Source organism: Penicillium taxi, assembly GCF_028828555.1.
Source record: "Penicillium taxi strain IBT 34144 chromosome Unknown utg000005l_segment0_segment0, whole genome shotgun sequence".
In the NCBI taxonomy this organism is placed as follows: Eukaryota; Fungi; Ascomycota; class Eurotiomycetes; order Eurotiales; family Aspergillaceae; genus Penicillium; species Penicillium taxi.
The window spans coordinates 1197246-1221105 of NW_026643207.1; the positions used below are offsets into that span (position 1 = coordinate 1197246).

Below are 23860 nucleotides of genomic sequence, written 5' to 3' on the forward strand. Positions count from 1 at the left end.
AGAATATCTTAAGAGGATATATAGGGACCCTAACACTCGATCACGAGTAGCTCGGCGTCTATATTAGCTTAAATAGAAGCCCGACTAGCCTTTTTCACGATTCCTTCCCTAGTTAGAAAGAGAGCTTGTAGATACTAGTACAACCGAATAGTATAATAAAGTAAAATAATAACTCTTACTAAATACTCTTAATAAAGATATAACAAATTCGCTTATAAATTATGGTGTTCCCTATGATTTTATAGGTCTTATTATATAGCTCTACGAAATCGATACTAATAGCGAGATACTGAATATCATATTAGGCAGACGCTAATTATCTACTCGCTAGTAAATCTAAAGAGATTAATCAACCATAGCTATAGAGGATAGGATAGACTAGACTCTAATAATAAACACGAACACTATATAGACGAATTCGTCCTAATTCGTGAACAAAAAAGGATAGGTTCGTAAAAAGGATTAATATCTTATAGGAAAACATGTAAAATAGGTCGAGAAAGAAGAACTCTAATATCGCTATATAGAAAAGAGATATCTATAATATAGTCGAGATAACTATTAGTAAAGTATATGCCTTTTACTACCCGCACGGAATCTAAACCAAGTAGTGGTATAGAATATAGTAGTCGAAGAACCAAGATCGAGCCACCCCTAAAGAAGGGAGTATTCGCCAGCGATCGAAGAAGATGAAGCGGAGAATGATTCGGGAAAAGATTAGCTCCTATACTAAACCACGAGCAGGAGCAGAAGGGGGTTAAGAAGCTACTAAAGAAAGAGGCGTTATTCTATATCGATGCTAGAGTTAATAGAATTTAATTCGCGAAGACTTTAGTAGATAATAGAAGCGATAGCTATACATCTATCAGTAGATACCTAGCGTAATCTCTTAACCTTCCGCGTATCCTAATTCCACCGCGAATCCTGAATAGAGTCATCAAGAATCAAGGACGGATTACTTAGGCTATATACTTCGATCTTGATGTTAATAGACTATAATAGCAGAAAATCTTTACCTATATCATTCTAAGATAGTTAGACAAAATAATACTTAGGACACCTTAGTTAAAAGATGTCGACGGAGTTTACGCTACGAAATAAGGGTATTTAGATATCTATTCGAGAAATAGAGAGCGCATTCGTTATTAGAACTATATTGACCTATTAATCGGTCCAACAAAAGTAAAGAGATTGAAAATATAGTAATCATCTATAGGAGAAATCAAAGAACTATTTAATAGCGTTTCGTCGCCGGACTACCTCTAAATAGCTAAAGTAACTATAGACAATATCGATAAGGCGCTATAACCTAAGAAATTCACCGATCCGAGAGCTAAACTTCCCCTATAATATCTCCCTTAGTTAGATGTTTTTAGCTAGGAGAAAGCAGACAAGCTTCCGAGCCATCGCCTAGGGATTGATTATAAGATACCCTTGATATGCGATGGAAATGGTAACAAATCGACACCACCTTATAGGCTATTATATAGAATAAATAGAGAAGAGCTATTAGTTCTACAAAAAACTCTTATTAATCTACTAGGAAAAGGATTTATACAAGTCAGCAAATCGCCAGCAGCTTCACTAGTGTTATTAGTACGAAAACCTGGTGGAGGTATCCGATTCTATATCGATTATAGAGGGTTAAACTCCATAACTATTAAGGACTATTACCCCCTACCTCTGATTCAAGAAACACTACGAAATATATCGAAGGCTCGCTGGTTTACTAAACTCGATATCATAGCGGCTTTCCATAAGATCAGAATATAGGAAGGCGAAGAATAGAAGATAGCGTTTCGAACACAATATAGGCTCTATAAGTAGCTAGTTACACCTTTTAGCCTGACTAGCGCTCCTATAACCTTCTAATGGTATATCAATGAAGTTCTACGCGAATTTCTCGACGAGTTTATATTAGTATATATAGACGATATTATTATTTACTCCGATGGATCGATCATAGATCATAGACAAAAAATACGCGAGGTGCTCTAAAAGCTAAGAGATGCTGGACTTTAATACGATATCGAGAAATCTGAATTTGAACAGAGCTCTATGAAATACCTAGGGTTCATTATACAAGCTGGAGAAGGTCTATATATAGACCTAAAGAAAGTTGAAGCCATTAAGCTATAGGAAGCACCTACTAATGTCCGAGAAGTACGTGGTTTTATTGGATTCGCTAACTTCTACCAGACGTTTATACCACGATTCATAGACGTCTCTGCACCATTGGTGTAGTTGATAAAGAAAGATACGATATTCAAATAGGATAAGGAGAAACAAGAATCATTCGAGACCCTAAAGGACCTCTTTATCTCTGCACCAATATTGGCTTATTTCCGAGAAGACACCGAAATAATAGTGGAAACAGATACATCTAGATGGGCGATAGGAGTAGTCTTATCCTAAAGACAAGAAGATAGGACGCTAAGACTATACGCCTATCTCTCGCGTAAGTTCTCACCTATAGAGACTAATTATATGATACACGATAAGGAATTACTCGCTATTATCTATATACTATAGGAATGGAAGCCAGAGCTAAAGATGGTCCCGCGATTTATGGTCTTAACAGACCACAAAAATCTACGATATTTTCATAAGGCGCAGGATCTAAGCGAACGACAAATAAGATAGGCAGACATCCTGGCCGAATTCGACTTTAAGCTATAATATCGACCCGGGAAATAGGTGATCTAACCAGATGCTCTATCCCGGCGAGGACAAGACGAACCTAAAGGAATCTCTGATAAGAGGCTCACGAATCGTTTCCGGAAACTCTTCGAATCAGTAACGATCCGTAATAATAGCACTAAACCAAGTCCACCTTTAGACTTTAATATACTAGTAGCGATATTTAAAGAAGCAGAAACACAGGAAGCATGGAATAACACGCGGAAGGAAGATCAAATATACTAGTAGTTCGCACTTGTACTTAAAAAAGGAGACCAACGAATCCCTACCGAATCGAACCTGAAAATAAGCCTATCCAAGTATGACTTAGATAAACAAAATCTTCTATACTTTAGGAAAAGGATATGGATTCTAGATAACAAACTACTACGCACAACCTTGATCTAGAAGGTCCACGATTCCTATATAACTAGATATCTAGGATGGGACGCAACCTATATAATACTAGCCCGTAGATTCTTTTGGCTAGGAATAACGAACGATATATAGAGATTCTTAAGGAATTGCACCATTTACGGACGAAACACGATTTAGAGAGATTCGAAGCAAGGCCTACTTAAACCATTACCGATTCCATAACGAATCTAGGCCGAACTATCTATGGATTTTATCACAGAACTTCCACCTACTAGGAAAGAAAGAGCGACGAATTATCTAGTAATTACTGATCGGCTATCTAAAGGAGTGATCCTAATAGATATATATAGTATTACTATAGAAAGCGTCGTAGATATCTTTATAAAGCATATTTATATATATCATAGTTTACCGATAGCGATCACTAGTAACCGCGGCCTATAGTTTATAGGAGGGTTCTAGCGAATCGTGTGCGAAAAGCTAAAGATTCGACGCCGATTATCTACTATATTCCACCCCTAAACTAATAGAGCTATGGAACGCGTAAATCAAGAAGTCGAACGAATTCTACGCGCCTTTACTATATATATATAGGACGACTAGGCAAGTTTACTACCTATTATAGCTATAGCGATCAATAACCGAGACGCAACCTCTACTAGACTATCTCTATTCTTCTTCACACATAGATACTATGTCGATCCAGTCGAAGTGATAGAAGTCTAAGTAGAGAGAGGACCAGAGATCATAGCGGAAACGTTCACGAACCGGCTACAAGACGCCACCGATTAGGCAAATATAGCGATGGCTATCGCCTAAGAACGCTAATAGGAATAAGCGAATCGTTTAAGACGAGCCGCTCTAGTCTATAATATCAACAATAAAGTATGGCTAAACCTATAGAATATACGCACGATACGGCCTTCAAAGAAACTAGACTGGCTCCACGCTAAATACATAGTTCTAGAAGTGCCATCCTCTTATATAGTAAAGCTAGATATGCTAAGCGGCATATATCCTATCTTCTATATTAAGTTAATAAGACCCGCGGCAACGGACCTATTACCGTCATAAATCATGGACGATTCGTAACCGCCTCCGCTGTTAGTCGAAGGAGATCTGGAATACGAAATTAAAGAGATCCTATAAGCAAGGACACAAAAAATTAGATATAGATCGCGGAGGGAAGCATTAGTGAAATAGCGAGGATACGCAGAACTGATATAGGAACCTATCGATATAATAGAAAACTGCATAGCTCTCGACACCTTTGAACTATAATACGGACTAATTACGACTTCGAATAGACCCCGGAAAACAGGAGAATAGGAGGGGGGTATTATAATAGGTTGAATCCTAGTGAACTATTATATGGTTATACTATATAACCCACCAACTGTATACCTCACGATTCCACCCTAAATTATTCATATTCTTCAAGGATTTTGTAAATAGTATATGCCTAGCTAGTTCTGAATTTAAGATTAGCTTTAGCCCTTCATACTGCCCGCCTATATTCTAGCCGAATAGAGAACCCTGCCTAGGCTGACTCCGCTACCTACGCTGAATCTGCTAAGTCTGACTACTCTATACTCTAGCCAATAAATAGAGTAAGCCTGGCCTAAATCGCGACTAGGTAAAACCCAACCGCGTGCTCTGCCTATCCGTAGCTATGCTAGGAGACTCTATCGAAGAAGAGAACCTCCGCGCCGACGCTTTTATCCTGCCTATAACCCTGACCTAGAAAGAGACCCAGATCCCTATATATACTATAATAGATAGTGGTGCAGAAGGGAAGAGGTTCGTCGATAAAGATTGGGCCCGAGACCAGAGCCTTATATTCGAAACCCTGAAAGAACCTATCTATCTAGAGGCCTTCGACGGCCGAGAGCCTAAGAAGGGCCATATCACCCATTTCATATAAATGAACATAAGGGTAGAGAACCACTACGAGAAGAAGGCCCTATTCCTTGTCACGAAAATCGCTCACTACCCTGTTATACTAGGCCTGCCTTAGCTTAAGATCCACGATCCTAGTATTTATTTCGCGAACCATACCCTCGAGCTAAATAGCCTATACTACCAGAAGTTCTATAACACCCCTGGTAGGGCCCCGAAGATCCGAGCCCTATATAATATCCCGAAGAAAACCCGCCCTATAAACCTGCCTGATCGCCCCTCTGTCCTAGAAGGCCTAGATATATAGTCTATAAGCCTAAGGGCCTGCGCCGCGTATACCTAAAGCAAGAAGGGCTATCATTTGTTCTCCGCGTCTATAGAGACACTAGACAAGATACTACAACCGAAACCTGACCCTGCCCTGCCTAACGAATTTAAAGACTTTGGAGATATGTTCTCCCCTAAGGAAGCCGAACGACTTCCCCCGCACCGACCTTACGACCATGATATTCGACTAATAGAGGGGAAGGCCCTGCCATTTAGGCCCCTCTATGCTATATCCCGCCCTAAGCTAGAAGCTCTAAAGGAATGGATCTCCGAGAACCTAAGGAAAGGGTTTATCCGCCTAAGCTCCTCGCCCACTACCTCGCCTATCCTATTTATGAAGAAACCTGGAGGGGGTCTCCGATTTTGTGTAGACTACCAAGCCCTTAACACGATCTCGGTTAAGGACCGCTATCCCCTGCCCCTGACTAAAGAAACCCTAAACCAGTTAAAGGGGATGAAATACTTTACTCGCCTAGATATCATCTCCGCCTTTAATAACCTTCGGGTGAAGGAGGGGCAGGAGTACCTGACAGCGTTCCGTACGAGATTAGGTCTCTACGAGAGCCTAGTAATGCCGTTTAGCCTAACAGGCGCCCCTACTATATTCTAGAGATTTATCAACGATTCCCTATAAGATTACTTAGACCTATTCTATACCATATACCTTGACGATATACTGATATATAGTCGTATAAGGGAGGAACATATCGGACACGTCCGTAAGGTCCTCGCCCACCTCCGCGAAGCAGGGCTATTCGTGAAACTAGCTAAATACAAGTTCTGTGTTTCTAAGACTAAATTCCTAGGCCTGATTATAGGAGGCGAAGGAATCTGTATAGACCCTAAGAAGGTCCGGACGATCATGGACTAGAAATCGCCGACGAACACGACTAATATCCGAGCATTCCTAGGATTTGCTGGCTTCTACCGACGCTTTATAAGAGACTTCTCGAAACTGACTGCCTATATGAACGAACTCATAAAGAAGGATATTACCTTTAAATAGACTCCCGCCTGCGAAGAAGCCTTTAAGACCCTAAAGACAGCCTTTATATCCGCCCCAATCCTGGCACCATTTGACTAGACTAGACATGTTCATTAGGTTAGGTAAACCCATACCCAACCCAACCCAACCCACAATAGGCTGGGTATAGGTCAGAAATTTTACCCAAAACCTATATAGGTTGGGTATGGGTTTGAAGTAAAACCCACACCTAGCCCATAAACCCATCTTTTTGCTAAGACTTTTATTTCACGTGATATTTGTCACCTAGTTAGTACTAGATTGAGGCAAAAATTAGGCACTAAGGCACTAATTACCCTAATTTAGTTTAGGTTAAAGCGAAAATCAGGTATTAAGGCATCAAAAATACCTATATAGGACCCATACCCAACCCATACCCACGTGGGTTGGGTTAGGTATAGATATAGGTTTACCTTACCCCTGATGGGTTGGGTATAGGTATGAATTTTGACCTATACCCAACCTATACATATGTCTAGACTAGACTAAAGATATGATCCTGGAAACCGACGCGTCTGATTATGTATCTACAGGCGTTATTTCCTAGTACGACGAAAAAGGAATACTACATCCCGTTGCATTCTTCTCTAAGAAGCACTCAGCAGCTGAGTATAATTACAAAATCTATGATAAGGAACTTATGGCTATCGTACGCTGTTTCGAAGAATGGCGCCCTAAACTTGAGGGCACGACCTCCCCGATCAAGGTTATCACAGACCACCGAAACCTAGAACACTTCATAAGCACTAAGTTACTAAACCGCCGACAAGCCCGCTGGTCTAAGTTCCTGTCCTATTTCAATTTTACGATTATCTACCGCCCAGGTAAACAGGGCGCGAAGCCTAATACACTAACCAGGAGGTCAGAAGATCTACCTAAGGAAGGGGATGAACGACTAAAGCACCAGAGTTATATAATCCTGAAGCGCGAAAACCTGGACAGCCAGATCCAAGGAGAACTAGGAATACTGACCCCGCCTGCCTCACTACTGCCTGACTCCCCTCTAACCCTGAAACTAGACGCCCTGATAGGCCTAGAACCTAACCCACCTCCACCTGATACAGAAACAGTAAGAAGTATACGCTTCGCAGACAAACTACAGCTAGAACTACTAGTCGCTGTGAAGGAAGCATATAAGTCTGCCCTATAAAGAGACCAGATATTATAGTCAATCCTAAGCGCCCTAGACGAAAAGAAAACCCGGCACCCAGATATCACGCTCGCGCACTACGTGAGAGATGGGAACAACCTGCTATACCAAGGACGTATTTATGTCCTAGACAACGACGACCTTAAAGCTGAACTAGCCCGACTCTGCTATGACAACCCAGCAACAGGACACCCAGGTCGCATAAAGATATACGAGCTTATATCTCGCGAGTACTACTGGCCGAACCTCTACCATTATGTCGAGCAATGGACCAAAAACTGTCATACCTGTCGCAGAATTACCCTATCCCGAGAAGCCCGTCAAGGAGTCTTACGACCACTCCCGATCCCTGCCCGCGCCTAGCTAGATCTGTCAATAGACTTTATCACACACCTACCCAAGAGCCAAGGATTTAACGCAATCTTGGTAGTAGTCTGCCGCTTGACTAAAATGAAACACTTCCTGGCCTGCCACAGGACCTATAACGCTGAAGACCTCGCCTGCCTATTCTTGAAACACGTCTAGAAGCTATATGGACTCCCTTATATAATTGTATCTGATAGAGGCCCCTAGTTTATAAGCCAGTTCTAGAAACACCTGACGACCCACCTAAAGACTAAGAGCCTGCTATCTACTACCTTTCACCCGGAAACAGATGGACAGACCGAGCGAGCCAATGCTATCCTGGAACAGTACCTCCGAGCCTATATAAACTACCTACAGGACGACTAGGCTAACTGGCTTCCGCTAGCCGAATTCGCCTCTAACTCTGTACGAAGCGAGTCGACTAGCGTCACCCTGTTCTTTGCTAATTACGGCCAACACCCAGTCGTTGGATTCGAGCCTGTCCGCCTAAGTAATCACCCCGCCGCCCGCGATGCAGAGAGGTTCGCGGCTCATATAGAGGAGATCACGAACTTTATACGAGCCCAGATCCTGGCCGCCTAAGCTCGCCACGAAGAATTCGCCAACCATCACCGCCAGCCTGCCCAAACATTCACTAAAGGACAGAAAGTCTGGTTAGACGCCCAGAACATCAAGACCCGTCGCCCCTAGAAGAAATTAGACTAGAAGAACTTAGGCCCCTTCGAAATCACCGAAGTTCTAAGCCCGTACGCCTGCCGTTTACAGCTTCCCCCTGGAATGATGATCCACCTAGTATTTAACGTCTCCTTATTACACCCTGCCGACGACAACCCGCTTCCCGCGCAGCAACAAGAACCTGCCCCACCTGTCGAAGTCGACGGAATCGACGAGTAGGAGGTAGAGGAGATCCTAGACTCCCACTAGGAGAAACGTGGTCGCCGGGGAACACCACATCTAAAATACGTGGTTAAGTAGACCGGTTACGATGACCCAACTAAAGAGCCTGCTGCTCACCTAGAAAATTATGGACAGTTAGTGAAGAACTTCCACCTCCGCTACCCATCTAAGCCAGGTCCTGTCTACGCCTCTACAGAGCTCGGCTCTAAGGAGGGGGATACTGTCACAGTGCCAGCTCAGACGACTACTGATTGATTAGATAGTGCGGGCCATGTGACCCGCAACCTCATGTAAACTCAGAACCTTGTCTGAATGTAGCTCTTCAAGCTACATCTTCGTCTTAGCCTATCAGTCAATGCAATACTGTCTGTCCAGTTCTAGTATAATTCTATTCACCTGCCCGCCCCGTGACAAGCTATTTCATACAAATAACCAGCTATCTATGGCAGAAACTCCCGTTTTTAATAATAAATTACTGTTATGTATTGTAAATAGAGAAAAAAGCAAAAAAAAGCATCCTATTCTAGTTAGTCACTGTCAGCTGAGGTCTAACCGGATTAGGGTCGTGGCAAAAAAACCTGTCAGCTGAACTTTTTTCTCCTGTCAGCTCAACTGTAACCTGTAAATAACCAGTGGTTAAGTAGCTGAAATAGGCACAGCGTATTTCAAAAGAGGGTTCGAGAAAGATTCTCTGTGTAGATCCATCCTGTACAATAAGAAATTTCTGATAGTCAAAAGGTGAAACTGATTTTAATCGCGTCTGCATCACTATCCGACAATTCTTTACAAGTCCCCCTCCATTCAAAATTCGTTCATTCATTTCCTTAATTTCGTCTCTAGAAAGTCAAGACCAAGGGCGTAGCGATCGGGGAGGATTCTCTGGCATACCTTTCCTAGTAATTTTGAGCTGGGCATGTTGGAAATCAAATCTTATCATGCCATGCTTTCCAAATCTCCAAAACCTCCAAGGAAATGCCCCCAGGTGGGTCGTCCGTCAGAGCTCCATCTTATCTTTTCTCTTTGACGTATCGTTCCCACCCTCCATACTTGAAACTAAAAAAAAAAAAGTAGACCAAGCGCCGAGCAGCCTGCCAATGAAATTCTACTTTACCCTCCATCTATCCACGGCTCTAAGGAAACAGCTCTGGAACCTTTAGTTCTAGGTGCTCTATGTCATCAATTTTAGATAACCTATTAACTGGTAGCTCTTCAAGATGTTGTATCAATCTTAGAAATAGGTCTGGTGTAAGAAAGTGTTCTCTCGCTCCACACTCTTCTCACTCTATTATATGTGAGGTATATATACCGTTATACCGTCTCAATCCATAGCTACTTACGTTACTATCCACGAATACTCACCTGGAAATGGTTTTTATATGAGTTTACGTAGTTGTTATCAGTAAGAGCAAAGGACCATATGACCCTTAGGTTACTATTACTCGATTTATTCGGTCTTGCTGTCTCCTTATTGATGCCCATAGTAGGTAACAGTGTAGCACTCCCAGACTTGTAGACACCTGGGAAAGAAGAATCGATTATTTAAAAGATAGGCTTCGATATTTTCCTCCTAGACATGTTTTTTGAACACCGGGACCTTGACCTCCTGATCCATAGCCGGCGTTTTCAACCGATAGCCCTTGAATATGTGAGCTGTTTCAATCTGTAAATATCCATGGACGTACACTGAGATATGAGATCAAGAATTGTTAAGCCTAGGAGGAGCAGTTGACATCCAACAGACTTTCATCAACCTATAAAGTCATGCCAATGTCAGCTAAAATATTCATTCACGAGCTTCAAATATCATACATTCGTGCAGATAAAAGTATCAGTTCCGGAGGGACTCTCAACATCGATATCAGTTGCGTATATACCTGAGCACGTCTACTAAAAGTCAGATTCCGCTCTTTTTTTTGGGAGAAGGGTCTTGGAGATACTTACATTCGGGCTCGAACAAACAATTGTTCCCACGTTCGACTTTTTCCCGGAAGTAACACCTTTGATGTTTTTAAAATGCACATCAGAGATTGTGAGGTTACTCTTTATCTCTCGAAAAAACTTGTCAGTATGTGATACGCGTATTGCATTGGAATCTGAAAAGAATCACGCACCGGGTATTCGTTGCATAAGGTGAGATTTGACTGGCCATAGCACTGCGTTACTTCAATAGCGTAATCGACATTCTCAATTGTCATGGTGTCGTAGGTGATATTTTTCACGCTTCCTAAACCACCGCCGCCTTGCAAGTCTGTTGATAGTGCAGAGGACACGCCTGACCAAGCTTTGATGCGTGCACCATCCTGATGTAAAGATCAGATATATTCAAATCCTCTATATTCATTTCTTAGGAAGACTTACTGAAGCGTTGAACATGGAAATGTTGTAAATGAGCAGGTTCTCGACGATATCAACCTCACCCTCGTATTGACCAAGTGAGCCTACTGATATGCCGTGGGAGCCGTTGCAGTGAAGGTTCTGAACAATAATATCCGTGCTGTTAGGCTTGAAGGAAACGCAATCTAGACACTATCAGCATGGACCAATTCAACAAAAAAGAAGAATTTTTTCTACCATCACCATTGTTGATCACTGAATTCTGAATCACAATGTTTGATGAGCGATACAAATCCCTGTAATCCACATTAAGTCTGAGAACAATTCCCATATGGCCCACCAATAAATGCTTACCATCCGTCAGTATTCTTGGCAGTATGGTTGCTCGTACTATAGCCAGAGATATCAATGCCCTCAAACAGTAAGTTGGACGAGTTGGCCACAATTTGATACCACTGAGGTGAGTATCGTAGTTTGAGAGGACCAATGGTGCCGCCATTGAGTCCAATAATTCCCACCAAAATAGGACGCAGAATTAGGGCATCCTCGGCGTAAAGGTCATACCATACTTGACCATTGCCATCAAGAGTACCAGTGCCATATAAATTCACATCTTCGCCGCCCAATTGGAAGAATGTCGTCGCATTCTGAAAAGTTTGATTGAAAGCATTGGCTTGCCAATAGTCCGTGTCATTTGTGAATTGAACTGTACCTTCGATCTCTGCACAGATTTGTTAACCTTGAGCGTTTCTACTTTTCTTCGTGAAATATTACCGATATCGATATGTTTCAAGAACGTCATATCAATTGCCGTGCCAATGGTATATGTCTTATCAGCGTCGAACACAACCTTGCCGCCATTATTACATTTCCTCAAGGCTTTGAGAATGTTCTTGGAGTCGTCGATTCCATGACCATGATTAGATACACGACATGTTCGAGTTCTGGGCTGACTGTCAGGAAGAGGCTTAAATGGATGATGTGGCTTGCACGCGTCTGTTCGCGACTCTCCTTTACCACCAGCGACGGCAAGACTGAGCGATAGGAACAGTCCTGCCACATGAGTGATAGCTGAGAATTTCATTATTATGAAAATGGTAGCGGGATATCTTAGTCGACTAGAGTTGGAAGAGCAAATATGTACAAACAGGTGTATCCGCGATATATAGTTAGTTCCTTCCCAGGACCCCTTGCAGAAAGTGCGACTTAATTCCAAGACGATCAACTAATTATCCCGGATTCACCGATTTTCAAGCTGAATACATGGGGAATTACAGATCCAGTGCGCTCTCCACAGCATTTCCGTATAGCGTGGGGGTAAGCACTGACTTGATCCGGGGAAATTGCATGATTATTTGTGGGGACATGCAAATGTTAAATGAGGGTGTTCATGAAAGTATTGACCTTTTAGCGATGTTGTTGGAGGTTATGATGCTCTATCGATGTTAACATCATTCTGATAGGGGGGAATTTCCTCTCCCATTTAACCGATTGGGAGGATAAATCGGGGTAATTGAACAAGGTCCCAAATACGAGCGCTTATTCATTACCGAACAGTCTGAGTAAATTTAATTGTTCTTGAAATAAAACTTGAAGTTGTTGAATTAGTATATACAGCGCGGCTCCTCAATAGATAATAATCTGGACTCCAGCATACAAAAGGCATGGAGCCCGGGATAATTCAGATGAGAATCGTCTATAGATGATATCTATATCAGCTCTGTTAATTCAAGTCATTCTACATCCGCATCATCAGCAACACCTATCAGTAAATCCCAAATATCTAGGTCGACTTTTCAACAGCATTTTCAACAGCTTTCACGGCATTCTCCCCGGCAGTCTTGGCTTCCTCTCCGAACTCCTTGGCGGCCTCGACAGTGGAGCCGTTCTGGCTGCGCTGCCACAGCAGAATACGAGAACATTGGACGACACCAACGCATCCGAGGAAAAAGTTAACGGCGGCGAGGCTATTGAACAGTTTGGGTCAGTCGGGGGACTTTCAGACGAAACGGGGCGTGCAAGTTCAGATGACATACAGGACGTTGCGGGGCTTGATAATGAAGCACCAACGAGTCCAGATAACTCCGGTAGCGGTCAGCGCAGCGTTTTGGGTGAGAGACAGCTTCTCAGGTGGACGGTAGAAGTCGGAAATACCGGCAATAACGAGAGCCCACTGTTCGCAAGTAAATATATTAGTTCCCAGGTATTAAAGCAAGTGAAAAACGACGATTTCGCATAGATCCAGCGCTAATACAAATCGCACGGAAAGAGGCTTCGACAATGGAAAGATGGGGTCGAGTTAAGTTCGTACCTTCATAACGGGAGCCCTGTTCCATATATCGTCGTTAGTCACGTCTTCTTTGAATACAGATCGTCATTGGTGTATATTCCACGACATACCAGAAGTGAACGGTCTTCACACCAATAGGGCTGTTCCATAGACGCTGGAAAGCATTTTGGTGCTCCGCGGCACCGGCGCCGGCCTCGGAGCTATTGAAGCGGAAGCCCTGGGCGCCTTGTCGGCGGAATGGTCCAGAGGCATTGCGGAACGCAAAGCGAGAGTTATTCAACAAACGGAAGCCCATACGAGACGACATTTTGATTGTTGGGGGGTATGATCAGGGTTGAGGAGCGAAGGGCGCGAGATTCGGGACCGGTGACTGGGCTCGGAAAGCGAGGGTTCCGGGTTGGGGTAGGTACTAATGTTATCACCACCAACAAGGAATTAAATTATTCACAAAGAGTGGAGATTGTTCAGAGCCTTTCGATAATTGATCGATCTTTTTCGCAATACTAGTTACATAGTTAACGATCTAAACTGCGGTCCTGCTCCGGATGACATAATATATGCGCTAAACCACTTTAGGCCGAATGAACCTGGCGAATCATCACCGTCGTGAATAATGCAACTCCCGTCAAGACCGTACTTGATAATTGACCTCTCCTCATCCCCTCCTTTACCTGCGCGATTCAACCACCATGTCGGGAAAGTACGTCTTCACCAAGGGTCTGAAAGAGCTCCGCTTTCTCTTCTGCCAAACCTCCGAGCAGAGCGCTCCCACAAGGCATGTCTCCCGCCATCAAGCCAAATCCTCGCTCAGACCATTGCTTTTTTAATATTGCGACATTGTTCTCTAACTTTAGTACTTATATTCAGAACTTTTATCAACCGTGCCTACCCTACCATGAAGAAGCACAACCCTCACACTCCCATCATGATTCGCGAGGCCTCTGGCACCGAGCCTCGAGTTTATGCCCGCTATGGTACGCCAACACACTCTCGAATTATTGCAGTGCAATATCGATCGCATAATGAAGAGCTCAGCTAACATGTTCAATTTCCACTCACAGACCTTGGAAAGGAGAAGTCCGAAGCCCTGGCTGGTGAGTAGTGCCTCCGTGAGATCCGAAGCTGAAAACAACAATACTGATTTTTTTTTTCTTAACCAAATACAGGCCTGTCGGATGCACAGATCGAAGAGCGTATCACCAACCTTGTGAAGCAGAGCTCATAATGAACCCGCCACTAGCCCCTCATCTTATGTTTCTACTGCGACTTCCCTGTTCTACAATCCTATGTACCTATAGATGAAACCGGATCCTTCTAAACGATTCTTTCACCGCCAATTGATATAAATTAACACGCGGCAAATGCCGATATATTCAATCTCTGTTTATACTATGTCTTATAAAGAGGTACTAGCATTTGCAAGATCTCCAAATCGGAACTGCGACCAGCTCATACTTCCCTCCGGATACGTGAAAAGTCTCTTGCCAACATCATCACCCGCAGCTCCGGCTCCAATGTGAATAGGGAGCAGGTGGTCGAATGTCGGATGGGCCTGGCGAGCATCTGGGCGCTTTAAAAGCTGCACCAGGGCCTGCTCACGTTCCTCCGGCGCAGTGGTCACAGCCTCTTTGAGAGCTTCATCGAAGCTAACTGTGTACGGCATTGGACGCGAGCTGCCGAATGAAAAGCGCAGGTCGCGCAGGTTGTGCACCGCCATACCGGAAACAATAATGAGAATGTTCTGCTCACGCAGGTGGGAGATTGCCTGACCGAGCTTGTAGTGCTGCACCGGATCTTCGTTATCGAAAAGGGAAACCTGCACAATAGGTACGTTTAGTGGGTTGTCATCCGGCGCAAATGCTGTGCCGAGTCAGTCTCTGTTCGTATGAAATTGTCGTTGCTATTAGGTGACATACCGCACTTAAAGCTGGCCCAAACTCCATGGTCCAGTCCACGCTTCGTACCCTTCGCGTCGATACCGGCATTCTTGAGAGCATCAAGCACTTTGTTCGCAACAGCTTTGCTACCCACATTAGGATACTTCTCCTTATAGTAGTTATCTGGGAAACCGTAGAAGCTGGCATGTGTTAGCAAGGTCATCTAACGCGGACTCGAGAAAAGACATACTCATAGATCAATTCGGTGATCTCAGCATTGTTGACATAGATAGTATCCCTACCACCCTGCCAGTGCGCGGAGAACACAACAACAGCATCAGGCTTAACCTTCGAGGTAATTTCTCGCCCTATCTGACCCAGCTTCTTGTAGGCCGGGTGGTCATAATCATACATGATGTTGGGCTGAATCTCAATTGTTAGCGACTTCCATCGGAATGCCAAAGATCAACCTCGTCAGATTTATAGACCGAAGAATGAGGGGAACTCACTCCGCCATGACTAAAGAAGTAGATGGGTGTTTTCCCGGTCATCTTGGATTCAGCCAAATTGTCAATTGATGCAGTTCTTCCCTTGGTCGTCGCAGCTGCAAGTGACGCTGTTGCTGCAGTCGATAGAGACAATGGAGCTACAGCCGAAGCAGCGCGGGAAGAGGATCCGAATAGACGGCGGAAGGCAGACAGATTGACGGCGTCGCTCCAGAAAAGTGCGATCAGCACAGCAGCAGCAAGAGTCAGTAGAGAAATAAAAATGAGTTTCCGAGAAGAGTCAGGTGGATTTGATCTTGAGGGATTTGGCAGATTGGTTTGCGGATGTATCTCGGAAGACATGTATAACGAAGAGTAAGTAGAAGGGTAGGTAGGGATCTGGGAAGAGCTCTTGATAAAGAAAAAGTCAAAATGAATAAGACAATGGCATCATTGTTAGATCTCGATATAAGTCTGATAAATCAGTGGCTTGCATCAAATATACTCGAAGCCGATGGCCCGATGGTTCGTCAGCGCGGAATCTGGCCGCGTCGGATGTTGGTAACCCCTTTCATATATTACCAATTTATTACGGGCCCGCATCAAAAACGTCTACTTCTCCATCTTCATATCCAAATTGATTAGCCATAGTCTATAGATATATTCGTTCTTTCTACCCCTTAAAGTTTATGATTCTTGGTCGCAGGCTTTAGGTGAGATGCCCCAGCGCGCCTGGAGCGCTGCAAATAACTCCCTAATATCATTGAGCGAGCTCCTCTTGAGTAGCTTCTCATTTATAGTAGAGACTATGAATGCCTCTTATGAGCTTTCTAGCCGCAAGATATCACTTCGTAAGGTTACCACTAGCTTCAAAAAGCCTGTAGCAACTTTTTGAGAGCGCTCTTTGAGGTGCTGACTTCAGTTGAATTGAAGGATTCCATTGTAAGATATGATTCAAAGATATTATATAGTAATGATCCCTATGAGGCTTTTGTATATGACTATATGGATTTCTCAAAATAATGAATCCATTGAAATGCCAATGAAATAGTCATTTAGCCATTTTCAGAGATAGTTAGGCCAATGTCATCATTATGTAGGCGATCAAATCAGCGTAGAAGTAGCTGTTTTGTAGAGAGGATAACCATTCATGGGACACCACCTAGGTAAAACCATCAGTTAAGATAGCTTTAACCACAGTACTAGAATATTAATTAGTATTTATTCTAGAAAAATCTCCTGTGCAGCTCTTGTTTGATGATCCATCGGTATTTTCCGGCGCCGATTCATAAAATCCAGTCTCATCAAATTTGTACATCTATCAGAAGTCGATACCAGCATATTTAATAACTTATTGATAGCTTTTAAACCAACCCTTGATCGCTGATTTATAAAAAGCCTGCTAGCGTTCAATAACAAGAGCTTTTCAAAGCCTCTTTTGTTATTCAGGGTTATATTTTAGGGAATGTTTAACTCAATCTTGGCTTCAGGGCTTCATTGAAGGATTAAGAGCCCAAGAGATGTTTTAAGTACCTAGGTAGCATTCCAGTCTTATCGTGATAATCAATCTAGAGGCTTGTCGTAGGCTTCATTAATCCTGGGCCTATTTAGTCCTCGAAACCAATAGTAATTTACGCTAAATCTCGCGTATTTGATGACATTGAAGAGCAATCTTCATTTCTGAATGCGCTGATAGCTTCAAGAATTCGTTCATCCTGATTTTTATAATGTGAAGACATGGTGATGGGTAGACAGCGATATTCTCATTCCAAGGTCCGTGATCGCATATTGTCTAGATAACTACGAATTAATGAAAAGCAATGTGGAAAATATATGATTCCCGTATCAAACGGAAGAAAACTATTCATTAAACATAATTGCAGGCCTTGCTCCAGGGTATTCGCTCCGTTTTCAATGTATTCCGTTCAGCCATGGTTTTCTCCAAGGAGTCATAATGCAACCCATCGATAAACAAAAATAATAAATCAAGAATCAGAGTAATAAGGTGTAAAAGGGGAAGGGATAGAAGTCGAAAGGACGAAAATGGTGACGGGGAACACAAATATGTTTCTCTGGGACTGAAGGAAGAGATAATGTACATCGAAACAAACCCAACTCGATAAGTTCTCTTTCGTGGAAAATGGGGCGAAGGTTATGCACCAGGCGTACATGCACTTGTGGCAGAAATGGAAGTAGGGTAGAGAGTGACTGAGTGAATAGAGTAAGAGGGGAAGGAGGCAGAATTACATCAAAACACAGTCTCCATCGCTCTGCTTGCTAACAGCTGAGCGTGAAAGATTGGTTTTCTGCATCGTACCTCCACCTCTCTTGAGATCTTCAAGACGTTCACGAGCCTTTGGAAATCCTTGCGCTAAGAGAAGAAACATAATTGTTAGTTATTTCGCATATCAAGAATCATGTAGTAAGTTCGCCTACCCGCTGCGCGCCAGTACCATCGTTTGGCATCATCCAAATTAGCAGTAGCACCAATGCCAACCTCAGTGAAGTATCCCATGGCATATTCAGCCTTGGCCAGACCAGCTGTAGCCGCTTTCCGGGCCCAAAGATAGGCTTCCGTATCATTTTGCTGAAGGATGCCCTCCGATCCAGTTAGATACCAACCACTGAGGGCAAGCTCACTCTGATGTTCACCCTGGGCAGCAGCACGAGTGTACCAGATAATACTCATTCGGTTGTCCACGGGACATCCCATCAAGCCATATTCATAGGCAGTACCAAGGCGGAACTGGGAGAACTTGTAACCCAAGTCCGCGGCCTGGTGAAATAGTTCACAGGCATATGCCTCGTCTTGGACGATAGTGTCATTTCCAGTGGCAGTTTGGTACATGAGAGCCAATTCATGTAGCGCGTGCGGATTTTCTTCATCGGCGCGCTCGGCTGCACGCTTCAACCACGAAACACCCTCGCGTGGATTCTTGGTCTGACCCAGCAGACCCTTCAGGTTGATCATTCCCATCTTATACATGGCCGGGGTGTCACCCAAAGCTGCGGCACGTTTGTACCACTGTACAGACTTCATTGGATCTCGCCTAGTGCCGCCACCTTCCTCCTGGCCGATTTCGCAGCAAACTGCCACTCGGTACGCAGATTGTGCGTGTCCAGCCTTCGCGGCAGAGTGATACAGCGAGTATGCCTCCTTCGGGTCAGCCTCCAGACCCAATTGACCTTCGCCATAACAATCGGCCAGGTAGAACTGTGCGTCGGGAACACCAGCCGACACAAGCTTCTTCACGATCTTGTACGCGTCCAAAATATACTTCTCCCTGGCCTTGACCTTCATTTTTGCATCGAGTCGAGCATTATTGGTAACAAGAACGTCAGCGGCCTCAACCATCTTTTTGGCAAGGAGAAGTGAAGTTTTGTGATCAGCCGGATTAGCTCGCGCTTTCTGCTGAAGTCTCTCTACTTCCTGCTGAGTGACGGGAGTCGAATCAGGACCTGTTGGTGGCTGTGGCTGCGGCGCTGATTGCGCGGGGGCTGGATTGGGGGCACCTGTGTATTGTCGAACTGGTGCAGGCTTGCCTGATGGGTCATGGCCAAGTCTGAACGGTGTAGGGTGGCTAGACAGAGTATCAGGGCTTTGTTGAGGATCCGGAATCTGAGCCTGCTCGAACTCATGTACCGGTTGGTTGATAGCATACGGGTCTTGGACATGACCGGCATATGGGTTCACTTGGTCATATGGGGAACCCTGTTCATAGCCATGGGCCTCATAGCCCTGGGGCACATATCCAGCCTGGCCTGGGTGCATTTCACTGGGAATATCAAATTGAAATCCAGCATGTTCAAATTGATTGGGAACACTGCCCTTTCGAAGATTGGGCTGGGATTTGGAGTGCGCTAGCGAACTATTGCCGGAGGTGGGCGAAAAGGCTGCATACTGGCCACCCGATGACGAAGGTGGAGACGACGAAGTTTGTATTGTATGTGTGTCAAGTCCCATCTCATCAACGGGACCACTTTCCGGAATCGCATCAAAGTTGGGCATGTCGGGATCCTCGTCTGGACCGCTTTCATAATAACTATCCAAAAATTCTCTGGGTGCATATGACACACGATTATTGACATCAGAATGGCTGACCATTAGCCCAGAGTCCATGTCGTTACCAGGTCGGGGCATAGGGTATCGTCTAGAGCCGGTCGTATCAGAACGCGTAGATGGAGTATGATCCATCGAATTTTGTTGGTATTCAAAGTCTCCATAGGCTGCTGGACCAGTATATTCGCGTGTTTGGGAAGGCATTGTTGCGCTTCGCGAAGGATGAGGTCGGGACGCAGCAGGGTGCATGCCAGTAAAATTTGGATCCGTGTAAGATCGATCCTGTTGATCTGGGCGGACAGGAGGGCGTCCAGGGCCTGAATACTGTCCTCCGCGGCCACGCACAGGTGGCGGTCCACGCGGGGGAGGTGGTCGCATGCCTTGCCTCTGTCCATTTGCAGTATGCGGTCGAGGAGGCATTCTACCATTACCATTGATATCCATTGCTGCCATACCATTCTCCAAGCCCCGAGGATCAGGTCCACGTCGGTCTCTAGGGTCTCTGGGGGCAACAGTGGGAAATGGATTATCATAGTTCTCGCCAGGCCGAGGTTGACTCCCCGCTTGAATCCTGTTAGTTCACGTGTCACATGACAATAGCGGAATACTTACGAGGCGCTCGTGATCGTTTCTGCGGTGGCATAGCACCAGGAGGGTAGGGACGACGAGGATCAGGTCCTCTAGGTCCTCCATTGGGAGGACGACCATTCATTGGACCCGGAGGTCCTGGTGGTCGCATCGATCGGGGTTGTGAATTTGATGGACCGTGGGGCGGGCGTGAGCGAGATGAAGGGCCAGGAGGTCCTGGAGGTCCTGATCGGAGATTATAGGTCGGATTTCCAGGTCCATGTCCTCCATTTGCAGAGCGCGTGTCGGGAGCAGCATATGCGGGGTCTGCGCCGTACATAGCATCTGGCGCATACCCCCCAGGGCCTGACACAGGGGATATGGGAGAAGCGTTATACTGCCTTATAGGCGGCATTCGCTGGGTTTGGTGGGAAGGATACGCCATGGCTGTGATGGCTGCAGTTGGCGAAGTCGAAGTAGAGATCGGTGTACGCAACAGCTCACATGCAAGGAGGGTAGACGCTGCAAAATGATGTAAAGCCCAGTCTCACCCCCAAATTCTCGAGACTCTTTTGGAAGGAGCACGTGGAATGAGAGAGACTTTTCTGATACCTTGTTTCGGACTAATTGAAAGTAGAAGTAGTGTAGCGGGGGCGAAGGGATTAGAGGGAAGGCAGGTGACTTTTATTAAATCTTTGTGACCCACACCTCCGCCGTCATAGTTTGGTTCTTTTTTCTTCTTCTTTTTCTTTTCTCTTTTACTTTGCTTTTCATCTCTTTTTTGATAATTGTTTCAGGAAATATACGAGACTCTTGTTTCGTTACTTAAAGCCGCGCGGTTGCTACCCCGTACTCCCATCTGCATATAACGTGCCTGTCGATCCAGGGGTTCTACTTAGTACGAAAGCACTAACTAAATCTAAAACGTAAGCCAGCCGTACGGGTACAACGGCTGCCGAATGGGGGCTTACTACGGAGTACACATCCATTACTTTGAATCTTATATCATCTATTCAACTATACTGTATAGAACAGCTTCCTGGATAGAACCCCCGACCAAGTGTCTAAAAGGCTCAGCTTTAATCAAACCATGACAGACTTCTCAAATGGCACGGTAATGTTTACTCGTATGTACGTACCAATAATCAATCATAGTGACTGGTTCTTCTAGTCTTCAGCTCGATGAATCTCAAAAGATATACGAGATTGTTCTCGATACAGATAATAAGATGATACGAGACACTATGAATAGTGTAGTACAATCAGCAGCATTAGTGTGCATATTACAGGTGGAATTCTATCTTATAATATCGCTGCGCCACGATACTCCAGCCCCATTTACTGCGCCACGCTACCGCAAATCAAAGCGACGATGTTAATGATGCCAAGCTCAGTATCCAACTTCACACCATTGTTCGTCTATTACGAGATTACTTCCAATTCAATCCTCCAATCCTTGCAAAGTTACCCACCACACCTAAGAATACTCCACAATGTCTCGCGCAGGTCTGTGGTTCAAGGTCATCGCAGGGTAAGTAATGCGACAGATTTCCCAAATCCTCGGTATATAACTAGTCTCACTAACGTCACATGTCTCGCTTAGTGGTATCCTGATCTCAATCGGCGGCCCTGCCTTTGTCGAGTATATCCGGCCCACTGATGAGGAGCTTGTCAAGCGGTACAACCCGGAGCTGCGGAAGCGCAGCGCCGAGCAAGGACAGCAGCGTGCGCAGGAGTTTGACGACTATGTCACAAAGTTGAAGGAGTGGTCCAAATCCGATAAGTCCAGTATTGTTGCCCGCACCTTTTGAAGATGTAGAATGTTATAGCTAATGCATTATGCCCCGATATTAGTCTGGTTCGCCGCGCAGGAAGAATTGGATGCGAAGCGCGCCCAGATAGAGGCACAACGTACCAAGGCCAAGGAGGAATCCAAGGTACAACGGGACGAGATGCGCAAGGAGCTTTTGGGCGAAAAATGATTTCAATAAAAATTTCCCTCCCAAAAAGTCCTTTATGTTGTCGTTTTACTGCCTACTTTCCCCATCTCCACTCTCTCCCATCTAACGCTTTACAGCTCCCTAATTCTCTTCGGGGCACCGATTCTCAAAATATCCCATATATTATCCTGTATGCTGTCATTATGGTGTGTACACTACAATTGCCTGCTGCACTTGATACAGAACGCCAGATGGTTGACTGCACTATGTATGCCTGTTTAATGGGCACGAGATCAATTTTATATCCTACTCAAAAGTTTCATCCAGAAAAATAATTGAATAGTCATGAATATTCCATCTGTAAGCTTGGAAGCTTGATCATAGAATCCCCTTCGAACATTGGAAGTATCTACCTCGTAGGAGCTACCGGAACCATCAAGTGCAACGACTCATAATAAACTATATTGAGCATCGTGGGGAATGAAAATCACAGTCTAGAATTCGGTCTTAGGGGCTCGAGCCCTTTTCGTCTCATATCTCTTTTTGAAATTTGTCGCAAAGTACCTAGGTAGTATTTTCTTGACCGAAATGGTTACCTAGGTAATCATCCAATTCCATCAAGGTACAAGGTATAATCAGCACCCCCCATCATCATGACAATCTCCAATATGTATGGAAGTCTTGGTAAAAATATCAATCATAAGCCTTATAAGCAGTCATGAACCTCGAAAGCATAGACAGCTTCCAAATACCTATCGATATTTATGGTTATGAAACACGGAAGCCCGAGGTCTTGGGTTTCAGAGCTTTATTAGATTAGCCACTAAACTGGCAAGCTCTCGAGGGTTCGTTATAATGTGCGCACGGAGAATTCATCCAATAGAGGTCAAGGGGCTCTAAACATACTAGTAGATTAATTGACGTTTCGGTATGCACTTCATGGAGTCTGAAGTATAGACAGGGCTGCAGCTTCAAGGTAAAACCAACCCGTGTGTCAGCTTCCATGCACTATCAACAACGAATGCGTACATCCATCCATCTGGGCATGGATTTCGGGATGAAATAGTGGTGATGTTTCAGTCAACAAGGTAGTTGACTAGATTTATTTCAAGGGTTCTTTGCACACGTGGATGAGATTCCCTCGAGTCATTCAATTTAGCTGCAATTGAAGCAGTTCTCGAAACCCCCTTCACTTTAAAAATCTTCCACAGCTCTTAAGTAGACATTTCCAAGGTTGTATTGGATCAGCTGAACATTGAACTAGGACTTCAAAGTTCATATACCCTTCAACACACACGTAATATGAGGATAGCAAGAACAAACTTTTCAAAGTTCTGCGCCTCGACTTGCATCAAATTGCCGATTAGCTCTTGAAGACTTTGACTGTGTGACTCGAGGCCGAATGCCCAGTCGGATCAAATCCTTCTCCATCCTTCTTCACAAGGCATGAGATATTCTGTGTCCCGTTCGTAGGGCAGATCATTACCGTTCTCGAGCCGTGTTAAACGTGACTACAGGTTGTTACCTTATTAGGCCTAGTGCTGTAACTACAATACTACGCCGTACTCCGTAGATGTCTTGGACTTC

At 44.4% G+C, this 23860-nt stretch overlaps 6 protein-coding genes across 6 annotated transcripts; 2 read left to right on the plus strand and 4 right to left on the minus strand.

Annotated features, from left to right (window-relative positions):
* Window positions 1–10432: 10432 nt before the first annotated feature.
* N7495_007791 (putative extracellular exo-polygalacturonase) lies at window positions 10433–12138 on the minus strand (the record flags this gene model as incomplete). Its single annotated transcript, XM_057210442.1, has 8 exons — window positions 10433–10471; window positions 10530–10604; window positions 10662–10778; window positions 10832–11020; window positions 11079–11239; window positions 11292–11350; window positions 11409–11775; window positions 11829–12138. 8 exons carry the CDS (start codon window positions 12136–12138, stop codon window positions 10433–10435), a joined length of 1317 nt encoding a protein of 438 aa, XP_057059985.1.
* Window positions 12139–12837: 699 nt separating this feature from the next.
* N7495_007792 (mitochondrial pyruvate carrier family protein) lies at window positions 12838–13651 on the minus strand (the record flags this gene model as incomplete). The annotated part of the gene is made up of 4 exons (XM_057210443.1): window positions 12838–13021; window positions 13091–13227; window positions 13366–13381; window positions 13455–13651. 4 exons carry the CDS (start codon window positions 13649–13651, stop codon window positions 12838–12840), a joined length of 534 nt encoding a protein of 177 aa, XP_057059986.1.
* Window positions 13652–14033: 382 nt separating this feature from the next.
* Window positions 14034–14569, plus strand: N7495_007793 (L51/S25/CI-B8 domain-containing protein; the record flags this gene model as incomplete). The annotated part of the gene is made up of 4 exons (XM_057210444.1): window positions 14034–14119; window positions 14212–14318; window positions 14406–14438; window positions 14511–14569. The coding sequence occupies 4 exons, from the start codon at window positions 14034–14036 to the stop codon at window positions 14567–14569; spliced, it is 285 nt and encodes a 94-aa protein (XP_057059987.1).
* A 171-nt stretch (window positions 14570–14740) lies between these two features.
* N7495_007794 (DODA-type extradiol aromatic ring-opening family dioxygenase) lies at window positions 14741–16069 on the minus strand (the record flags this gene model as incomplete). The annotated part of the gene is made up of 4 exons (XM_057210445.1): window positions 14741–15204; window positions 15261–15421; window positions 15472–15644; window positions 15731–16069. 4 exons carry the CDS (start codon window positions 16067–16069, stop codon window positions 14741–14743), a joined length of 1137 nt encoding a protein of 378 aa, XP_057059988.1.
* Window positions 16070–18098: 2029 nt separating this feature from the next.
* Window positions 18099–20748, minus strand: N7495_007795 (uncharacterized protein; the record flags this gene model as incomplete). The annotated part of the gene is made up of 2 exons (XM_057210446.1): window positions 18099–20322; window positions 20375–20748. The coding sequence occupies 2 exons, from the start codon at window positions 20746–20748 to the stop codon at window positions 18099–18101; spliced, it is 2598 nt and encodes an 865-aa protein (XP_057059989.1).
* Window positions 20749–21826: 1078 nt separating this feature from the next.
* N7495_007796 (uncharacterized protein) lies at window positions 21827–22315 on the plus strand (the record flags this gene model as incomplete). Its single annotated transcript, XM_057210447.1, has 3 exons — window positions 21827–21864; window positions 21937–22121; window positions 22188–22315. The coding sequence occupies 3 exons, from the start codon at window positions 21827–21829 to the stop codon at window positions 22313–22315; spliced, it is 351 nt and encodes a 116-aa protein (XP_057059990.1).
* Window positions 22316–23860: the final 1545 nt, after the last annotated feature.